A 17,838-nucleotide genomic window follows, 5' to 3' on the forward strand; every position below is an offset into this window, starting at 1 on the left:
AGGCAGCCGGCAATCATCATAACCTTCATCAGTGTTTTGCTTTATTTTTTTTATCCTTTTACTGTCAGTGCCCATCCAAGGTAAAGGAGAAGGGCTGCGTTAGGTGATCAACATCCGGCATAAAACATAGTTGGATATCTATGAATAAATCCTTAGATTCTTAAGAGGAGTAAGATTTATGTGTCTGACCGAGAAAATTGGCATAAAGTCTTTTTGTTGTTGGTGTTACTCGGAAAGAACAAGTTAGGCAACTTAGGCGTCACCTGCTTGAATAGCACTCCTCATTGCAGGAGTTCTAATTTCTACTTGACTCTACAATGATTCAAGATTTTTACTGGTCTTTATGCTTGGAATAATATGTGCATGATCCAGGTCAAAGTGTGCTTCAAAGTTCTAACCCTAAATAGTGAGATGATAGATTTTTGAGAAAAGGAGTGGGATGTGCATTCTCATAGATCATATACTGTAAATAAATGGCTACATGCACAAAGAGAACAGGGCAGGAATCATGACCCTGGGTTACTTACACTATCAAGAAACATTGGTGTACCAGGATTTTGTGAGTTGAACTACAATTTTCATCACTGACATGCATCTCAATGTAATTCGGGGACCTTTGATATGAATAAGTTATGAAACAATGTATAGGCTTTTAGAAACAATGTTCTCTTGGAGCATGAAAGTAGGAGACCTGCTAAAATTGCTGGGTTACAGTCATAAAAGATTAATGAGGAGTTCCGTGGTCTATATTAATTTGCAACCTCGTGATAGTTATAGAGCATAATTTTCATCTGCTTAGTTTATTTGACAGATGGTGTTTCCTTTCTAGAATTGGCTCGTGTCTATCTACAGTGGCAGTAGAGACATCTTTAGAAAGCTGAACGTGACCCATGTCAGTCATATTGGACTAATTGCAGAAACACTGTGGCTTTAGAATTCAGTGGAACTTGTTGCCAATTAATCTATGGTTGATAGAATTACAAGTGTTAATATTTGCTCAAACACAGAAAGCTTGAACGAACTTGAGCACTTGAGTTCACTCTACAGGAAAACAAAGAACCCATCAAGTTTGTGTTGTAAAACAGAATTCTAGAAGCATATAAGTTCTTGCCATGATATATGATATCGTGATGAAAGATAAATTCAATGGCTTGAAATGCGTAACAAGCATCACAGAGTGCAAAACGCAGTAAACACTTGATGATGAAGTGATGAACATATGAGGATGGTGACCTTTCTTTTTTTTTATTCAAATGCCTCATCATTGAAATATGAGACGAGAAGAGCGAGTGAGAGCAATGCTACATGAACTGGCCTATAACTGTTAAGCAATTGCATAGTCAATAGAAGAATGTGTGACTTAAAATGCTATAATTGGTGGATTTGAAAGTACTTTTGCTGGTGAATATGTAGAGAGTAGATATAAGGATTTTGGAAAGGACGAAGATAGTTATAATGATTAAATGACGAGGCCCAGAAAGAGCGTGCCTGCTTAAGGATGTGTTTGCAAGCACAATGAGTGGGTTTTCTGCTTCATTCGTATTAAAAGTGCGGTAGTTTTGTTACCAACTAGGGCCTAGCCACACAAAGCAAACAGGAAAATAAATTCCTCTAATTGCAAATTGTAGCAGAATTTAAATTATCAATTTTCTATATGCAGATAATTAGGTACAGTTTCTTTGGACTGAAGGAGGCGTTCGGATCTGCACCATCCTGGCTCTTATGGCTAAGGTACATGTTGCTGCATTTGACATAATCCTACTTGTTTTCATGTGTTCATGTAATTTAAATGTGAGTATATAATTTCAGGTACAGCACCTTTTTGATCTTATACCCTTCTGGCATCACAAGCGAGGTCGGCATGATATATATAGCTCTGCCCTACATCAAGGTACTAAAACTGTTTTTAGATTGGGTTTCATCTATTTGCTATCATGAGTGAATGACTTCATCCTTCGGTTTTTGGTAACGGCAGGCCTCTGAAAAATACTGCATTCGGATGCCAAACAAGTGGAACTTCTCTTTCGATTACTTCTATGCGGCTATCATTGCTCTTGGAATTTATGTCCCGGGTATGTATCTGATCTTTTCACATTCTTTGTCGATATTTATCACACAAAAATTGTTACTTCCTCTTTGGTCACTGCTAAACTTCTTTTGTTGGAACGCATTTTGTCATAGGGAGCCCACACATGTATACTTACATGCTAGGGCAGCGAAAGAAGGCTCTTTCAAAGGCGAAGATGGCATGAAATGTCATGAAAGTAGGAATAGTAAATATTTTTTTCTGTATTATTTGAAGAATGCATAGTTGTTAGATGGTGGCTCTGCATGAGTGGTTGTATTGGTGTTCTCTAATCCCTAAGATAGTCTTCTTGTTAGCAAGGAGTGCTCTTGGTATAGTTGTGAATGTATTCCTCTGAAAAAACAGATCGTCGATGTTTTATGATTTATTGATTAAATGTGTTTGCTTTCAGCTGGGTGCTCATCTCAAAACGCCTTATTTTATGAAACGTGATAACGGTGAACTTATTTGCATTTCTTGTTTGGTTATGTTCACTGTCTAAAACCTACTATAATACTTCTACAGACATTTGTTTAAAACCTAGAGGGGTTTCTACTTTAAGGATTAAGGGTTCATGTTTGTTTTCCTTCTTCAATTATGTCGATTTTTTAACTGAAGCAGTTTCAGAAAATGATCGTTTGTTAGCTTAATTGGAGGAAGATTTCCAACAATTTTCCATAACTGAATTTAATTTGCGGTAATAATTATGTAATTTTCAGGATAATCTATAACAAAATTCTTTATGACGTTCTTCTTTCTTGACAAGAAGAATCATTTGTGCTTAGTCTATTGTGTTTTTTGAAAGGTCATGTGCCTTTGTTTTCCTTTGGTAAGCTAAATGCATTGTCTCTTAGGATTTAGGAGTTCAAAGATGACTTTACAGAGTTGATGTACACTTGATTGGCCTCCTGGGGTAAAAATTTATTCAGCATTTTTCCTGCAGAAACTTTGGAGTACAAAAATGAACCGAGCATCACAAATCCTGCAAACAATGAAGATTCATGTGCTATTTTTATCTAAGAGTTGGTAAAACCAATTTTGAGATAATAGAATTATAAATCAATTACTTTCTAGTGAATATCTCTTGTGATTAGGTGAAAGTGATATAAGATAAACAAGATTTCCATTTTTTGTATTATTTCTATTCAGATATTATTATATAGACCTAGACTTGTCCAAACGGGGGGCCCAGCTCGGCCCGGCCCGACCTGACCCGACCCAGATTTTTGAGTTTGGGCCGAGCAAAATGCCTAGCCCGGACCCTAATTTCTGGGTCCGGGCTGGGCAAAATGCCTATCCCGAGCCTGGGTCCCGAGCTCCTGGCAGGCACAAAATTTTTGTTTCATTTTTTTGTTAAAGAATTACTAAAATTTTAGATTAAATTTTTTATATTTATATAAGTATGTATTAGTATATACTTACATATCAGTATATAGCTATATATTATATATACATATATTATATGTAAATATATTGTATACACCTATAAGTTATAACTTGAGGGAGAGAATCATATAAGTATATATTACTTATTTGTATTATATAGTTACATATATGTATTTGTTACGTACTTATATTATGCTTATTTAAATATAGTTATATACTTTACTTATATGATATACTGCGTGCAATATACTTATATATAATTATACTTATGTTCTTATATATACTTATATGACTATAAGTATATAATATACACATATAAGTATACTTATAACTGTATTATATATACTTACATCTTAGTATCAATATCATGACAAGAGTATATATAAGTATATAATATAATACACTTGTATACTTACAAGTGTGTGTGTGTGTGTATGTACTTAAGTAATTAAACGTATACAACTACATACACTTAGGACTATGAAGCTATGGCCATTTTGTTGGATATCATGTCCCCATGATATACTTTTGATGATAACAATTTATTTATAATGTTAATCACTATGTGTATGTACTAACATTTCAATGTAGTTATCAACATGAACAAGTACAAGATGAGTTCAAGGAATCACTATGTGTATGTACTAACATTTCAATGTAGTTATCAACATGAACAAGTACAAGATGAGTTCAAGGCATCAAGAAGTAAAGAAGCATGAACAAGTACAAGATGAGTTCAAGGCATCAAGAAGTAAAGAAGATGAAGAGCTTATGTATCAATATGATTTTTATATTTTCTTTACTTAGAAATATTGTACAAGCCTTGATCACTCACACACACACACACACACATAGATATTAGAACATATTAACACATGCTTAATGTGTTGGTTAACAATAGAAATCCCCTATGTTAACTATTAGAGTATTTAGTTAATCATCGAGTCTAAAATATTTCATACATGACATTTTCACCCCTTAATAGTCGAATAATTAGATTAGTAGTCGACTACTGAAGTCTAAGATCAAAATATAAGTTTGTGTAAAAATACAGAGTAGTCGATTACTAAGGATTATAGTCGACTACTCAACTTTGAATTTTGATTTCCAGAATTTATGTTTTACAGAGTAGTCGACTATAATTGATTATAGTTGACTACTGAGCTTTGAATTTTGAATTCCAGAACTTCTGTTTTACAGAGTAGTCAACTACAACTGATTATAGTCAACTACTCAGCTTCGATTTTTAAATTCCAGACTTTCTGTTTTACAGAGTAGTCGACTAATGACCATTATAGTCGACTGCTAAGACAGTTTTTAGACATATCAGAATTCAAATTAATAACAGTTTATAGCCGTTTTGTGTACGTTTTTAGGGTTTGAAAACCTGTCTTTTCAAGGCTATAAATATGATAAATGTTTAGAATTTTGAGACACAAATTCTTATACATAAGATTCAAGTTTTGTGCATCTTTCAAAAGAAAATTTTTCAGATTTTTACTAAGTGTTGAGAAAAATCATTTTATGATTTTGCCTTTGATCCTCATTCAATATACAATCAAGTTAGGCAATTTTCAGAAATTAAAAGCGTTCCTAGCTATTGCTACACATCACACTACTATCAAGACTTATAGGAATCAAGTTGTATCAAGACAAGTATTCTCTCGGCTGTGAGAAGTGTAATCTCTTGGTGAAGAGATTGTGTGTAATTTGCAGGGACTTGCAAATTGGTCAGGCTTGATGTTTTGATTTGTAAGTTTTTCAAAATCATAGTGGAACTATCAAGCGGGATTTGCTTGGGGAATGGATGTACACCTGAGAGGTGGAACCAGTATAAAATATTATGTTTGTGATTGTTATTTTCTGTGGTTATGCTATTTCTTTGCAAATTATAATCTTCTTTGCATTAATTTTTAATAGAATACTATTCACCCCCTGTTTGTTGGAAATTTGCAGTAAAAAGACAAAGAAATAAAAATTAACTTGTATTCTCTCAAAATCAATTACAATTTGGATTCCGATTACAAAAGAGAGGAGAATGAATTTGATTCTCCCCTTTGTTTAAAATTGGGTTCTTCTTGGTAGCGATGGAGTGCCTCCTTCGATTGCTTGTGTCGAACTTGCTCTCCGTTGACGATCCGACCGTCATATCTCACGAGACCGATTGAATTGCTTGATGACTTCGGTTTAGAACTCTTAACGAGTGTAAAGAACTCAGAACGAGTTGAAAACTCTGATAAGAGTTGTTGAAAACCGAATATCTGGTTTGATGTGATTAACTTGGTTTGCAAGCTTAATCACGAACTCTTAAATGAGTTTCAAAACTCAGAGCGAGTTGGAACTCTGTAACAGAGTTGTTGGAACCGAAGATTCGGTTAATTGCCAAGTGGATTATGCCGTTGATGAAGGGATCCTCTGGGATTCGATTAACTGATCGTTGATCAGTTCCTTGATCTTCAAAAGATCTCCTTCGTGTTGTTGAACTGCTGAGATTTGTTGATCTTGGGCGGTTTTGATGCCAGCTCACCTCAACCCTATGCGGTTTTACTGCCAGAAACCGATCAACCCCTTACTCAGTTGAGTAAGCCGGTTATTTATAGGGGGATAAGGGGTGTAACCAACCCCTATTTCCGCTCCTTTGTGGGCGAGAATCCCTCAGAACGTGGGATAAACGGTTATGAGGCCGTTCAGCTTGTGTTTGAACAAGTCAAAACGCCCCAGTTGGCGTTCTAGTCCGTAACTCTGTGTCCAAGGCTTGAGACGCAGAGTTAAATCTCTATTGGGGATTTGAGACGCACGGGCCATGTGCGTTGAAGCTCAACTCTGCGTCCAGAGTTTGGGGCACATAGCGTTGAAGTTCAACTCTGCGTTCAGAGTTTGGGACGCAGTCGAATCTGTCGAAGAACGCACGTTACGTGTGCGTTTCGTGATTTAACTCTGCGTTACAGAGTTCGATGTCTGCTGAGGAACGCACAGGTTGTGTGCGTTTTGAATTTAAAAAACGCAGAAGTGAATTTCAGCGTTTGAGAGAGATTGTTGGCTTGTAACCTCGTCCATTATAACATTACAAAGGCTATTGCTTATTGATCTTTGCCTGTTATAGGATATGAGAGTCGTCAGATTGTAACTCTTACTGTTGGTTGCGAATGCCACTGAACAGAGTTTTCATCAGCTGTCGGAAGCGTTGTCGAATTGTAACTCTCCTCGATTTGTGTGAAAAGTCCTCTGTCTGCAGCTTTCGATTGTCGGCGCGAAAGCTATTTGATTGTAGCTTTCGTTGTTGGAATTTGACGGGAATCAACATCCATAGTGTTTTTAGATGAATATTTGCCCACAGCTCTCTACCAAGCAACTCACCAGCTAAGTCCAATCTTTCATTTCTAAAATCATTACACTGCTTATCAGCATCTCTAATAGTTGTTAATATAATATTAGTCATGCTGTTGTCGCAACCATCAAGATCAATCATATCAGAAATGAGGTCGTGTTCGTAGCGGTTGTAGAGCTGCGGTTGCAGTGATTAGAAAGTCGTCTTCTCGTGACTTCTATTATCGGGGCTTGATAAGAGTCAGCTATCCATTGTGATTTTTAGACAGCCTACACCCCCCCCCCCCCCCCTCTAGTGTTTTAGTGTGATTGGATCATATCCTACACATTTTCCTCAAGAATTCCACATACACTTAGAAATATATATAAGTGTAAATTACGTGTATGTGTGTGTGTGTATTAGTTCTTGTGCACGTGCAATGCACGACATATTTTTTTATTTTCTTACTATAAAATAAGTCAGATTAATTTTGAGTTAAAATCTATAAACATGTATTATTACATTTTCCATAAATTTTATTTAAACATTTTTAAAAAATTTATGAAATAGATGAATAATTTTTAAAATCCCTTGGGGGTAGGAATAAACAACTAACAAGTTTGCAGTGGAAGATAGGGGAACATAGTACATTCTTAAGAATTATTTATCTTTACTTAGTTTGTTTATAATGATAGGATCTCATTATTAACTAACTACAAGGTTTAGTACATTTTTTTGTTGGACGTTCAAGGCAGGCTGAGGACCCATGTGAGCCATCATTGCAATGAATGTTATACAATTTAAGTACAAAGAAAAAAGGAAGGTTGATCAATTGTGTAGCTGGTGAGGAGAATCCCCAACAGCTTAATTTGGTATGTAGATTTATAATAGATGGAGATGGAGAATGATGGTTTTAAAAATAGTGGGTGTGTGTGGGTAATTAATATGATTTTTGTTTGTGTGGTTTTCTTTGTTCATTTTTAAGATATCTGTGGTCCTGCGGATATATATAGCAATAATATTGATACTCTCGTTTGGTTTTGTGAGTTTGTGTGTTAAAAAATAAAATTATCAAATCCGGTTAAAGTAGGATTATATAAGTTAAGCCCATACATAAATTTTGTTTTAACCAACACCCATGTGTAAATATTACAATTGGCATTGAGATTTAAGATATGTGTGAGATTCTCTTTATGTGTAAATATTACAATTGGCATTGAGATTTAAGATATGTGTGAGATTCTCTTTGATTTTTATACAAACAGTATCTATTTAAAATTGGCATTGAGATTTAAGATATGTGTGAGATTCTCTTTGATTTTTATACAAACAGTATCTATTTAAACAATAATAGTATAATTAAACTATATGATTTGAAAAAAAAAGATCAAACATACAATATAAGTAATTATTTTAAAATAATCTAATATAAAATAATAAGAAAAAAATAACAAAGGCACACACATCTCGAAGGAGATGAAAGTGCTATAAAAATTATTGTAATTATTGATCTAAAAAATATCAAATATATAATATAATTAATTTCTTTAAAATAATCTAATCTAATCTAATAAGAAAAAAATAGATGAAAGTGCTGTGAAAATTATTGATATTTCTTGATATGAAAAAAGAAAATATACAATATAATTAATTGCTTTAAAATAATCTAATAAGAAGAAAATAACAAAGGTATATACATGTAGAAGGAGATGAAAATGCTATGAAAATTATTGTAGTTTCTTAGCTTATAAGCATTGGTATGTGATGTTGCATGTGAGAGGATAACAATTATAAATAGAGTCCTATGTAAATAATAATATTATAATTAAACTTTAAAACTATTTATGCAGTATTGTGAATTACTTGAATTTTAGTTGGTGAGAGATTGCCACATTATGTCCTCATATCGCAGCCGTTTGTTTTAATTTTCCTTTTTTATAATTTTCAGAATGATTTTGTCTCTTTAATTTATTTGGTGGATTTTGCAAATACCTCGTTCACATTATGTACATTTGTAGGTCTGTGATGTTCCGATGTTTGACCTCTGAGGCGGACATTATTTGTCTCACTAATTTGCTTGGTTTTTTCATATACGTCATTCATCTTGAATACATTTGTAAATTTGGCATTTAATAACTTTATTCAGGTTTACATTTCAATTTAAACTATATACTTATCTTCATACTATGTATATGCAATAAGAATTCATCAATTTATCAACTTTCTCTTACTTAATGGATTAGTATTTGAATTTTAAAGGTATTTTTATCTATTAAAAGATTTCTCCAAACTCTTACTTTTAAAGGGAGTATGAAATATATAAATATATATATATATCACTTGATTGAGCTACATTGTGGATAATCCGCTCCGTTGAACTTGATCTACATATTCTAAAACCCCATCACACCAAATTTGGGGTGAACCCGTCGTGGTTTGACCATTCATCCACTTGTATCAGTTTTAACGGTTTAAAATGAATAGAACTATTTACGTGGTTTGACCATTCATCCACTTGTATCAATTTTAACGGTTTCGAATGAATAAAACTTTTTACATGGCTCGACGGAGGGTCAAACTATGACAGGTTCACCCCAAATTTGATATGTTGGGGTTTTAGAATATGTAGATCAAGTTTAACGGAGCGGATCATCCCCGGGCCCGGTTCAGGCCCGACCGAATCCGTACCGGGTTTGGGCTGAAGTCCAATTGGACACCCCTATATAGACCCAACAAGTAAGCATAATAAAAAATAGCAATAGGCTAACTATCACTTAAATGCCACAATGTTTTTCTGGTTTTGTACTTATATTCTATGAATTATTTTTTGTGACAAATAAATGTCATAAGCTGTTTCAAATTAGCACGTTTGTACTCTTGATCGTGCAAACGTGAAATTTTTTACATATATGTTCCAATATATGACACTAGCATGTTAACTATATAACTTTCTAACCATTTTAAAGTATAATTGAGACAGGTTAAAAAAAAATTCTGGTTGATTTAATAGTAAATTTAATAAATATTAATAGTTACAAAACTCTAGAATTAACATGTAAGTATAATATTTACGTGCATGATCAAAGACACTGATATGCTAATTTTAAATAATTTATAGTATTATTCAAGCGCGCGTTGGCCTGCTATCCAAAAAAAAAAAAAATAAAGAAAGAAAGAGCGGCGCGCGTTGGCCTAACAAAACTAATTTCGCCATTATTTTTAATGGATTCGGGTACAGACACTGGTCAACCCGAACCAAAACGCGTACGAACGACGCCAGATAAAAGAAGTTGGCGCAAGCAAAATCTCGGGAAGGGTTTTCCCTGCAAAATCCCACGATCTCAATCAAAAACTTGGAGAATCCAAAGATCGAATCTGCTCCTAAACTTCTTCATCTATAAGCAATAATCACTTCTCATCGACAAAGAGGAATCGTTGCGGTTTCGATCCATCGGCGACGATGAGTTTCCTCTTTGGGAAGAAGAAAACCCCTGCCGGTAATTTCTTTCCCAATTCCTTTCCTTTTTGGAGTTTTCGATTGAATTCTTTGAGGTTTTTGATTGATTTTAGAGCTTTTGAGGGAGAATAAGCGGATGCTGGATCGATCGATTAGGGAAATTGAGAGGGAGAGGCAGGGATTGCAGAATCAAGAGAAAAAGCTCATCACAGAGATCAAGAAGAGCGCCAAGCTAGGGCAGATGGTAAAAAAATCGTTTCTTGAACTCAATTTTTGTTTGAAATGTGTAATTGTAGCTGCTTGGGGTTTTAAAGCTTTCAAATTTAAGTTTGAAACTATTAAGTGAACTGTGGGCATCTGATCTCTGCATATGTATTCAATAGATAGTATAATTCAAGCATGTAAAGAGTTAATTAGTGGAATTAGAGCCTAGGCCCATGGTTGATTAGGCGATAAAAAATAAATTCAAGTTAGATTATTCATTGACCTGTCAAGTAGAAGCCTTTATTGACATTTTTTGGTAATGCTTCTATGAGCCCGTGTCAGATTATATGCAACAATAGGATCAAATTGAAAACACTTGCAGTTAAGTGTATCATGATTTTGGTACGATTAACTGTTACTCTCTCTGATCTGGATGAATGTAGATTAAGAAATTTATTGATGATAATGTTTGTTCCACTCATTACTATATTAATCCAGACGTCGCTTGCTTATTTAGAGTTGACAATAGTCAAGATAGGGCTGAAGCATGTAGTATGTTCTGGAGGCTTTAGACTACTGCCAATGCTTGTTTACATTCTTTCTGGTTCCATCGTCAACAGTTTGCATTACAGAAATCGACTTATTATGTTGACATCTTTCATACTTAGGAAACAGGTGGACCTACATCTTAGTGTTTAGTGCCATACTCATTAAAATTACAAAGAAATTTCTGAGGTATGCAATAATGATTCATTCATAATGTAAATACTTTGCGGTTTAATCTGCATAACATATCTATCATATTTAAATTGTTCATCTATTTGTCTGGTTTTGCTAAGTGAGATATACATCACCTATTTTATTTTCCTCAAGGCAGTGATCTCTGCAACAGGAGGGCTATTTGCAGTTTCTCTTTCAACATTGCATGGACAACTTATATCTTTGATTAACACCGATTGAGGTGAGTGTAGAATGAGGAACTGCGAAATTAAGATAATTAGAACAGAGGACAATATGATATATCATGTGATTCATGTGAGTACCGGATGCACATGACATGTTATAACTAGAGCATGTCTTCTGATGAGCCAATCATACCATTAATCTGATATCATAATGCAGTGTAAACCAAAATTTAGAATTCTTATTTTGAGAAGGCTTGCATAATGATGGCTGTATTACCATGAATTTGTCCAGTTGAATTTCTCAGCTCATTCATTAATTGTGAAATGCTGATGCCAGTGAGTTAACAGCAGTTTCAGAATTAGATACCTTTTATTACATGTATTATTCACTTTCCTGGTTGCAGCTTGCACCTTATGGCTCTTGGCTTTGGAGGCTGTCAACTTCTAATTATTATTTGCTGATTATGTTACTATGTATTATGTTTGTCTTTTATCTAAGATGATGAAAATTGTTTTATTCATGGGTGCCTAACCATTCACAGCTAACTGTACACAGGGTGCTATCTAAGATGATGAAAATTGTTTTATTCATGGGTGCCTAACCATTCACAGCTAACTGTACACAGGGTGCTGTCAAAGTCATGGCAAAAGACCTCATTCATGGGTGCCTAACCATTCACAGCTAACTGTACACAGGGTGCTGTCAAAGTCATGGCAAAAGACCTCATTCGAACAAGGCATCAAATCACCAAGTTCTATGCTCTCAAATCTCAACTCCAAGGTGTTTCTCTTAGAATACAGGTACCACCTCATCTTTTTTGTTTTGTTTTTTTCCCCCCTCCATTCAACTCTATTTGATTGCAAATTATTTGAGATCATATCAAGGATTACTTTATCACTATCTATATTGTTATAGCAGGTTTGTAGTATATGTTTATGTGCTTTGCATTATGGTAATGCATAATTAATGGTTGGTGCACTGCAGTCACGAGAATACCAGTTGATTTTTCCTTTTCTTTTTAGTTTAGAAGTAACCTGATAGATACATGATACTTATATAAAGTGATTTGGTGGGGAAGCACTATCATGATAGGGAAAGTGCTGATTGTCTTTTAATTGATGAAGGCAGTGGCTTAAACAAAAGATTTTGGTGATTGATGCTTCTTGAATGTGACTAGTAAAAAGTTTTCATTTTGAATGGAGCTTCCTTGTCTTAAAATGTTTAAGCTGAGATCGAATTGGAGATTAATTTTGATCATTGATTTAAAATTTCAGTTATTATGTTGTTTCAACGGACTGCTAATCATCTTGTTTCAACGAATTGTTAATCAAGCTGTACCGGCAAGTAGGTGGTCAGTTTAAAATATTGTTGAAATACCAAGTAAGAAAAGGAGAAAAATGCATCCGTTCAAAACAATCTTTAACTCCAACTCTTTAAATGGAGATGGAGATTTGATGTCAAGGCTGCAGACTGTTTATTCAAGTCAAAATTTCCTTCTTCTCTTCTTATTTTCTTTGCCTTATCAGAAACTTCTAAGATGCAATTTTGGATAGAATATCAATTACAAAAGCAGGGTTTGTCTTAATTGTAAAGTCGGTATTTGGGCTTGGCCGAAATTTTCTGGATGGCTTCATTATTTTATTTGTTGCTAAGGTCATTCTTTTAATACATTGTACAAAGGATGGATTTAAGGTGAATAAAGGAAAAGAATTCATTTCTAAACAGAAGTTTTTCTTTCTTTTTTCCGTGAAGTATAATTTATCAATTACTGATGCTTGCAGACGCTAAAATCTACACAAGCAATGGGTGAGGCCATGAAGGGTGTAACCAAAGCAATGGGACAAATGAACAGACAAATGAACCTACCAGCCTTGCAGAAGATAATGCAAGAGTTCGAGAGGCAGAATGAGAAGATGGAGATGGTCAGCGAGGTGATGGGTGACGCCATTGATGATGCCTTGGAAGGAGACGAAGAGGAAGAAGAAACAGAAGAACTAGTTAGCCAGGTCCTAGATGAGATTGGTATTGACATCAATTCAGAGGTAAAAAAATGTTTTTGAAGATTTTGGGCTTAATTGCGGATAGACCACCTCTAGTTCTATCGTTGTAGATAGGCCCCCTGAGTGAACTTTCTCGACTCTTTTACCCTCAAAGAAAGAGAAATATATTTCCCTGACAAATGCACCTCCTGGGGTTAAAAGAGTCAAAAAGATCACTCAAGGGGTCTATCTGCAACAATAGAACTACAGGGGGTCTATCCACAAATAACTCGAAAGTTTAAGCAATTTAATCTTTGCACACAATGATGTAAAGTTATTGAGATATATTGTTTTTTTTTTCACAGCTTGTCAAAGCTCCATCATCTGCTGTGGCTGCGCCAGTTGCAGGAGGTAAGGTTGCGCAAGCTGAAACAAGTGGAGCTGATGGCGGTGGGATTGATGATGATCTACAAGCAAGGTTAGACAATCTGAGGAAAATGTAATTTATTTACCTTGCTAGTTTGAGATAATTGACTGGGGGAAAATGTATTATATGTATACCCTACCGTTTGGTATTCTCAAATGATTCAATGAGATTATGTTTGCATGCGTGTCACACATTTCTTTTAGAGATTATCAGGGTTCACAGTAGCTTCATATGGCACAGAACTCTGATGAATTCAATTCTATTGTTGCTCAAGGTAACACTTCCACATTTATATGTTATTATAGTTTTTTATGCTGGTTTGTGTTTCTATGGATTAGCACTGGGAAGCGTTTAAGAGATTTTGGTGTTCATTTAAATATTGGTAACACTGCACTCCCCACTGATTGGGGCGGTTTGGTTCAAATAAAAATACTAGTGCACCTGTAGTTTCTTCACAGTTGTGGGCTTGGACAAAACTGGTCGGGAGTAGTTTTTTGTTAAAAGTGGACTATCGTGAATTCTTTTGTTTTTACTGAGATGACAGGGACATCAATTCTAGATTAAACCCCCCATCATTTTCAACCCCCAGTAGCGCATTCTACATAGTTAATTCCAACACAAAACAAGATGCAATTGTCTGAAACTGACATTACTGTATAAAAATCTACGGCAAATTAGTCAACAAGTTGGCAAACGCTGTCATCGACCATGACCTCACATTTCCTCCCCTGGATTCATCCTGAAACCTTCATAAAATAAATAGAATGTAAAAAACAAAAAATGGACCACCAATACATCCACTGAATATTCAGTTTTTGCACAAAAATTTTGACTTCCAACACAAATATTCACAGCCAGTATCAACAAAATGACCCTTTCACAAGAATCACCACATGGTAACAATCACCACACTACCTGTCATCCCACCGGCCTCTGTCAATCCCCGCCGTCTCTGTCACCGCCTGCGCGGCGCCGCCCTAGGAGAACCGGTAGCCCTTCGGCAAGACCTCGTAGCTCGGCAGTTGGGCAGTTGGAGTGCGGAGTAGAGCCACATGATCCATACACGGCCCACTTGAAACGAGTGCTTGCATAGCCGGCAGCTGCTCACTCCTCTCCATCACGAACGCGCCCGTGCAGACGACACCGCAGCCCAACTCGCCGCGATCGCGCGGCCTGTCCGTTTCGCCGGGATTGCTGTACTTGGTCGCCGGAATCAGTCGAGAGATGTTGTCCCCGTGGTTTGAGACCGATAAAAGTCCTCTTGATCGGAGGAACCGTTTGAGGGACTGGAGGAGGGAGAAGCGAGAGCAGCAGCCGACGATGACCACGTTGGAGGCCAGGAGGAGGATGGCGACGACCGCGACAGCGACCACGAAGTAGTAGTAGTCGGAGATGTGGCTGGGTGGGGGGAGCTAGTGGAGTACTCGGAGAGCTCATTGTTTGTACTCGGAGAGCATACAACAGGTGTCTATGCGTTTGGTTAGATTTGGCTGCTTAGAAGGTTATATAAGGGTAAATTTTGTAAGGTCCCTCAACTTTAGGGGGCTTTGCAGGAAATTCCGCTAAACTACATAAATTGGAAAATTTTAGGATAAAGCTTTTTTTTTTCACTTTAATATCATGTCTGGCAGCAGCCAGTTTAAGTTGCACGTGTCATGTTTTAAACACTTTCGCTTCCTCTATCGGATTAATATAGGAAGATTGAAATAAGGGAATAAGTATGTTATGGGAATTATTCCAATAGGAATAGGACGATTTACAACCAAAAAAAAAAAAAAAATAGTTATCATTTATTATTTGCTGGATTTCCAATAGTAATTCTGGAAGTTCACAATACTTATCTTTTAATTTAGAAAATTTAGGAGGGTTTGTGCAGAAATCACAAAGTTCAAGGTTTTTGTTTATTTCCTTTATTTTATTATTATTTCATTTTTTGAGATTTACCTATTTAAATAATATAGGAAAATGTATGTATGGTGACGCGTTTGGACTTTTATAAGATTAGATTTGATCTTCGGATTATAAGAATCCGTTCGGGGATTAAGATTCCGATATGGGACTTGAATAAAATAATGGAAATGATAATGCCATGTTCTTGGATTCTTTTGTTTAATAGCTTGCGTTGGACGAGGGGTTTGGTTGGTACTTTTTTTAGTTGGTTTCTTTATCAACTAATGTTAGGGTTTAATATATATAGTTTATATTTTTAGGGTCGGCAAATTAGTTTGAAAGAGTAAGGTGAATTTTAACTAGATTTGCATTACATTTCTCCGTAAATATGCTTATGTAAACTTTATGTTTTTTATCTTTAAAACCATTCTGGTCTTGAAAATCACTAGTAAACTTAATAGCTACTATAGTCAAAACCATTATTTATGATCGTGAAAATTTTTAGTGGCGTGGTACTATCTGTTGAAATTGAGGTAGATGGTAAAAATTAACATAATTGAACACTCTCTAATTGCCATTTAATTGGAGAGGATCTAAATCTCATTGTAGTCTTTAGTCTTAAACGTTGGATGATCCAATCTTTGTTTTACTAATGGACCAAATTTAACTACGAGCAATATATCACAGTTCTTAGATAAATAACATAAATAGGAAAGCACTAAAATGAAAATAGCTTATTGGCCGTTCAAGACTTTGACATTTGCCATAACTCTAATTTAATTTTTTTTCTTCATAATCCCTCTTACAACTTAAACTTAGCAAGACGATTTTATTTAGAAATAAAAGATATCTATCTAATGACAAAATTAATTTTATTCCTAAATTAACTCAATTTAGCTTCTTCCGATGTACTTCTAAGCATTGAGGGGAGGAAAAAGATTCAAGAAATAAAGATGACATGTATGCACTATGTTAGCATTTAAAGAAAGTATTATTAAATAGTAATGATTGATCTTTTTGGAAAAAAAAAGAATATTTTATTTCAAGAAAGTTTTTCAATTTTTTCCCATATAAAATCCAATCGCCGCCCTCCTTCTTCCATAAATAGTGTGGTTAAAAGTAGAACAAAGAATATATTATTGGATACTATTGTTTGTCTCTCGTGCTAACCCCAGAAAGAGAAGGCAATTAAACATGAGGTCAAATTAATAAAAAAAGAAGAAAAAAAAGGAGTGAAATTCCTTTTGTACCATGAACCCCTCCAGGTTGATTAATTTAAAGTGAATTTTTTTTTTTTTTTGATAAATCCCAAAAAAATTACGCCGAGTGGAAGAAGATAACTACAAAGAACATCCACCTCAGCTGCATACTATTTAGCAAGTCCCTATCAAGTGGAGAGCATTGAGAATCTTGGAAGCAAGCTCAAGGACAAGAACTTGAGTAGAATTAGTTTTCTTAAAAAATACAGTTTTAATATATGGTTTTTAGCTTGATCGATCTTAAATATAGAATTAGCCATACTAATTTCATCTACTAATCTCATCTTATTCTTAGACTCGTAATATTGTAAATAATTTACATTATAGCGGATCATAAAAGCAAATACGTATTACGTTACTTGAAGGGCTTAATTGAGCTACAAATTAATTAAGAGTGTGATGTTGGACTCAAAAAAAAAAAAAAACAGGATAAGTTAAAATAACTTTTTTAAACGTAAAAAAAAATTAAAAATAAAAAAAGACGGAAAAAACTGTGCGTGTGACTACTTGTTGACTTAATGGCTGTAAATTGAAAAAAAAAACAAAAGAATGAGCATGAAGAATTTGTATTCTATTTTGAGCAGTGTAGGTGACCGAGATGGTTAAGAAATTTCAACATGACTTTCATAATATTGAGTTCGGTTCTTTATGAATTCATTATAAAAAAAAAGACTTTTTATTCTAATTCATTAGTCATATTTTTATTTTTGGGTGGTTCTCAATTCCTAGTTCTCAGTACACATTGAATGGACTTACGGCCCATAGAATTAGCTCTATGTTAGATACTTGTTATAAGTGACTTAGACGTAATTGTTATAGGATGAAAGTTCACCAAGCATCAATCTTTGTCGAGAAGTCAACACGTGTCCACTCCATGCTTAATCGGATCATTCCAGAACCGGCAACTCGAGTTGCACTTGCTCCCTATTGCTCTAACCGAAAACTTGCGTAGCCGACT

The 17,838-nt window shown here is 34.9% G+C and overlaps 2 protein-coding genes across 2 annotated transcripts in view; both read left to right on the forward strand.

Annotated features, from left to right (window-relative positions):
* Positions 1 to 2,488, forward strand: part of LOC109850026 (very-long-chain (3R)-3-hydroxyacyl-CoA dehydratase PASTICCINO 2A) — a 3,288-nt gene extending 800 nt beyond the window's left edge. The window contains exons 6-9 of the mRNA XM_020419922.1: positions 1,661 to 1,731; positions 1,810 to 1,891; positions 1,976 to 2,072; positions 2,182 to 2,488. Of these exons, the coding sequence (XP_020275511.1) occupies positions 1,661 to 1,731; positions 1,810 to 1,891; positions 1,976 to 2,072; positions 2,182 to 2,252 (321 nt within the window). The 3' untranslated portion in view covers positions 2,253 to 2,488. The remainder of the gene's footprint in view (positions 1 to 1,660; positions 1,732 to 1,809; positions 1,892 to 1,975; positions 2,073 to 2,181) is intronic.
* Positions 10,063 to 13,935, forward strand: LOC109850278 (vacuolar protein sorting-associated protein 2 homolog 1-like). The gene is made up of 5 exons (XM_020420255.1): positions 10,063 to 10,255; positions 10,329 to 10,459; positions 12,021 to 12,125; positions 13,107 to 13,367; positions 13,670 to 13,935. Exons 1-5 carry the CDS (start codon positions 10,219 to 10,221, stop codon positions 13,805 to 13,807), a joined length of 672 nt encoding a protein of 223 aa, XP_020275844.1. The 5' UTR covers positions 10,063 to 10,218; the 3' UTR covers positions 13,808 to 13,935.

Source organism: Asparagus officinalis, chromosome 7 (genome assembly GCF_001876935.1).
Source record: "Asparagus officinalis chromosome 7, Aspof.V1, whole genome shotgun sequence".
In the NCBI taxonomy this organism is placed as follows: domain Eukaryota; kingdom Viridiplantae; phylum Streptophyta; class Magnoliopsida; order Asparagales; family Asparagaceae; genus Asparagus; species Asparagus officinalis.

Bases quoted from the DNA above. Each gene is read 5' to 3' on its own strand.
- LOC109850278 (XM_020420255.1), top strand. From the start codon at position 10,219: ATGAGTTTCCTCTTTGGGAAGAAGAAAACCCCTGCCG. The intron at 12,126-13,106 runs GTACCACCTCAT...TGATGCTTGCAG, and splicing joins GTGTTTCTCTTAGAATACAG to ACGCTAAAATCTACACAAGC. The intron at 13,368-13,669 runs GTAAAAAAATGT...TTTTTTTCACAG, and splicing joins GTATTGACATCAATTCAGAG to CTTGTCAAAGCTCCATCATC.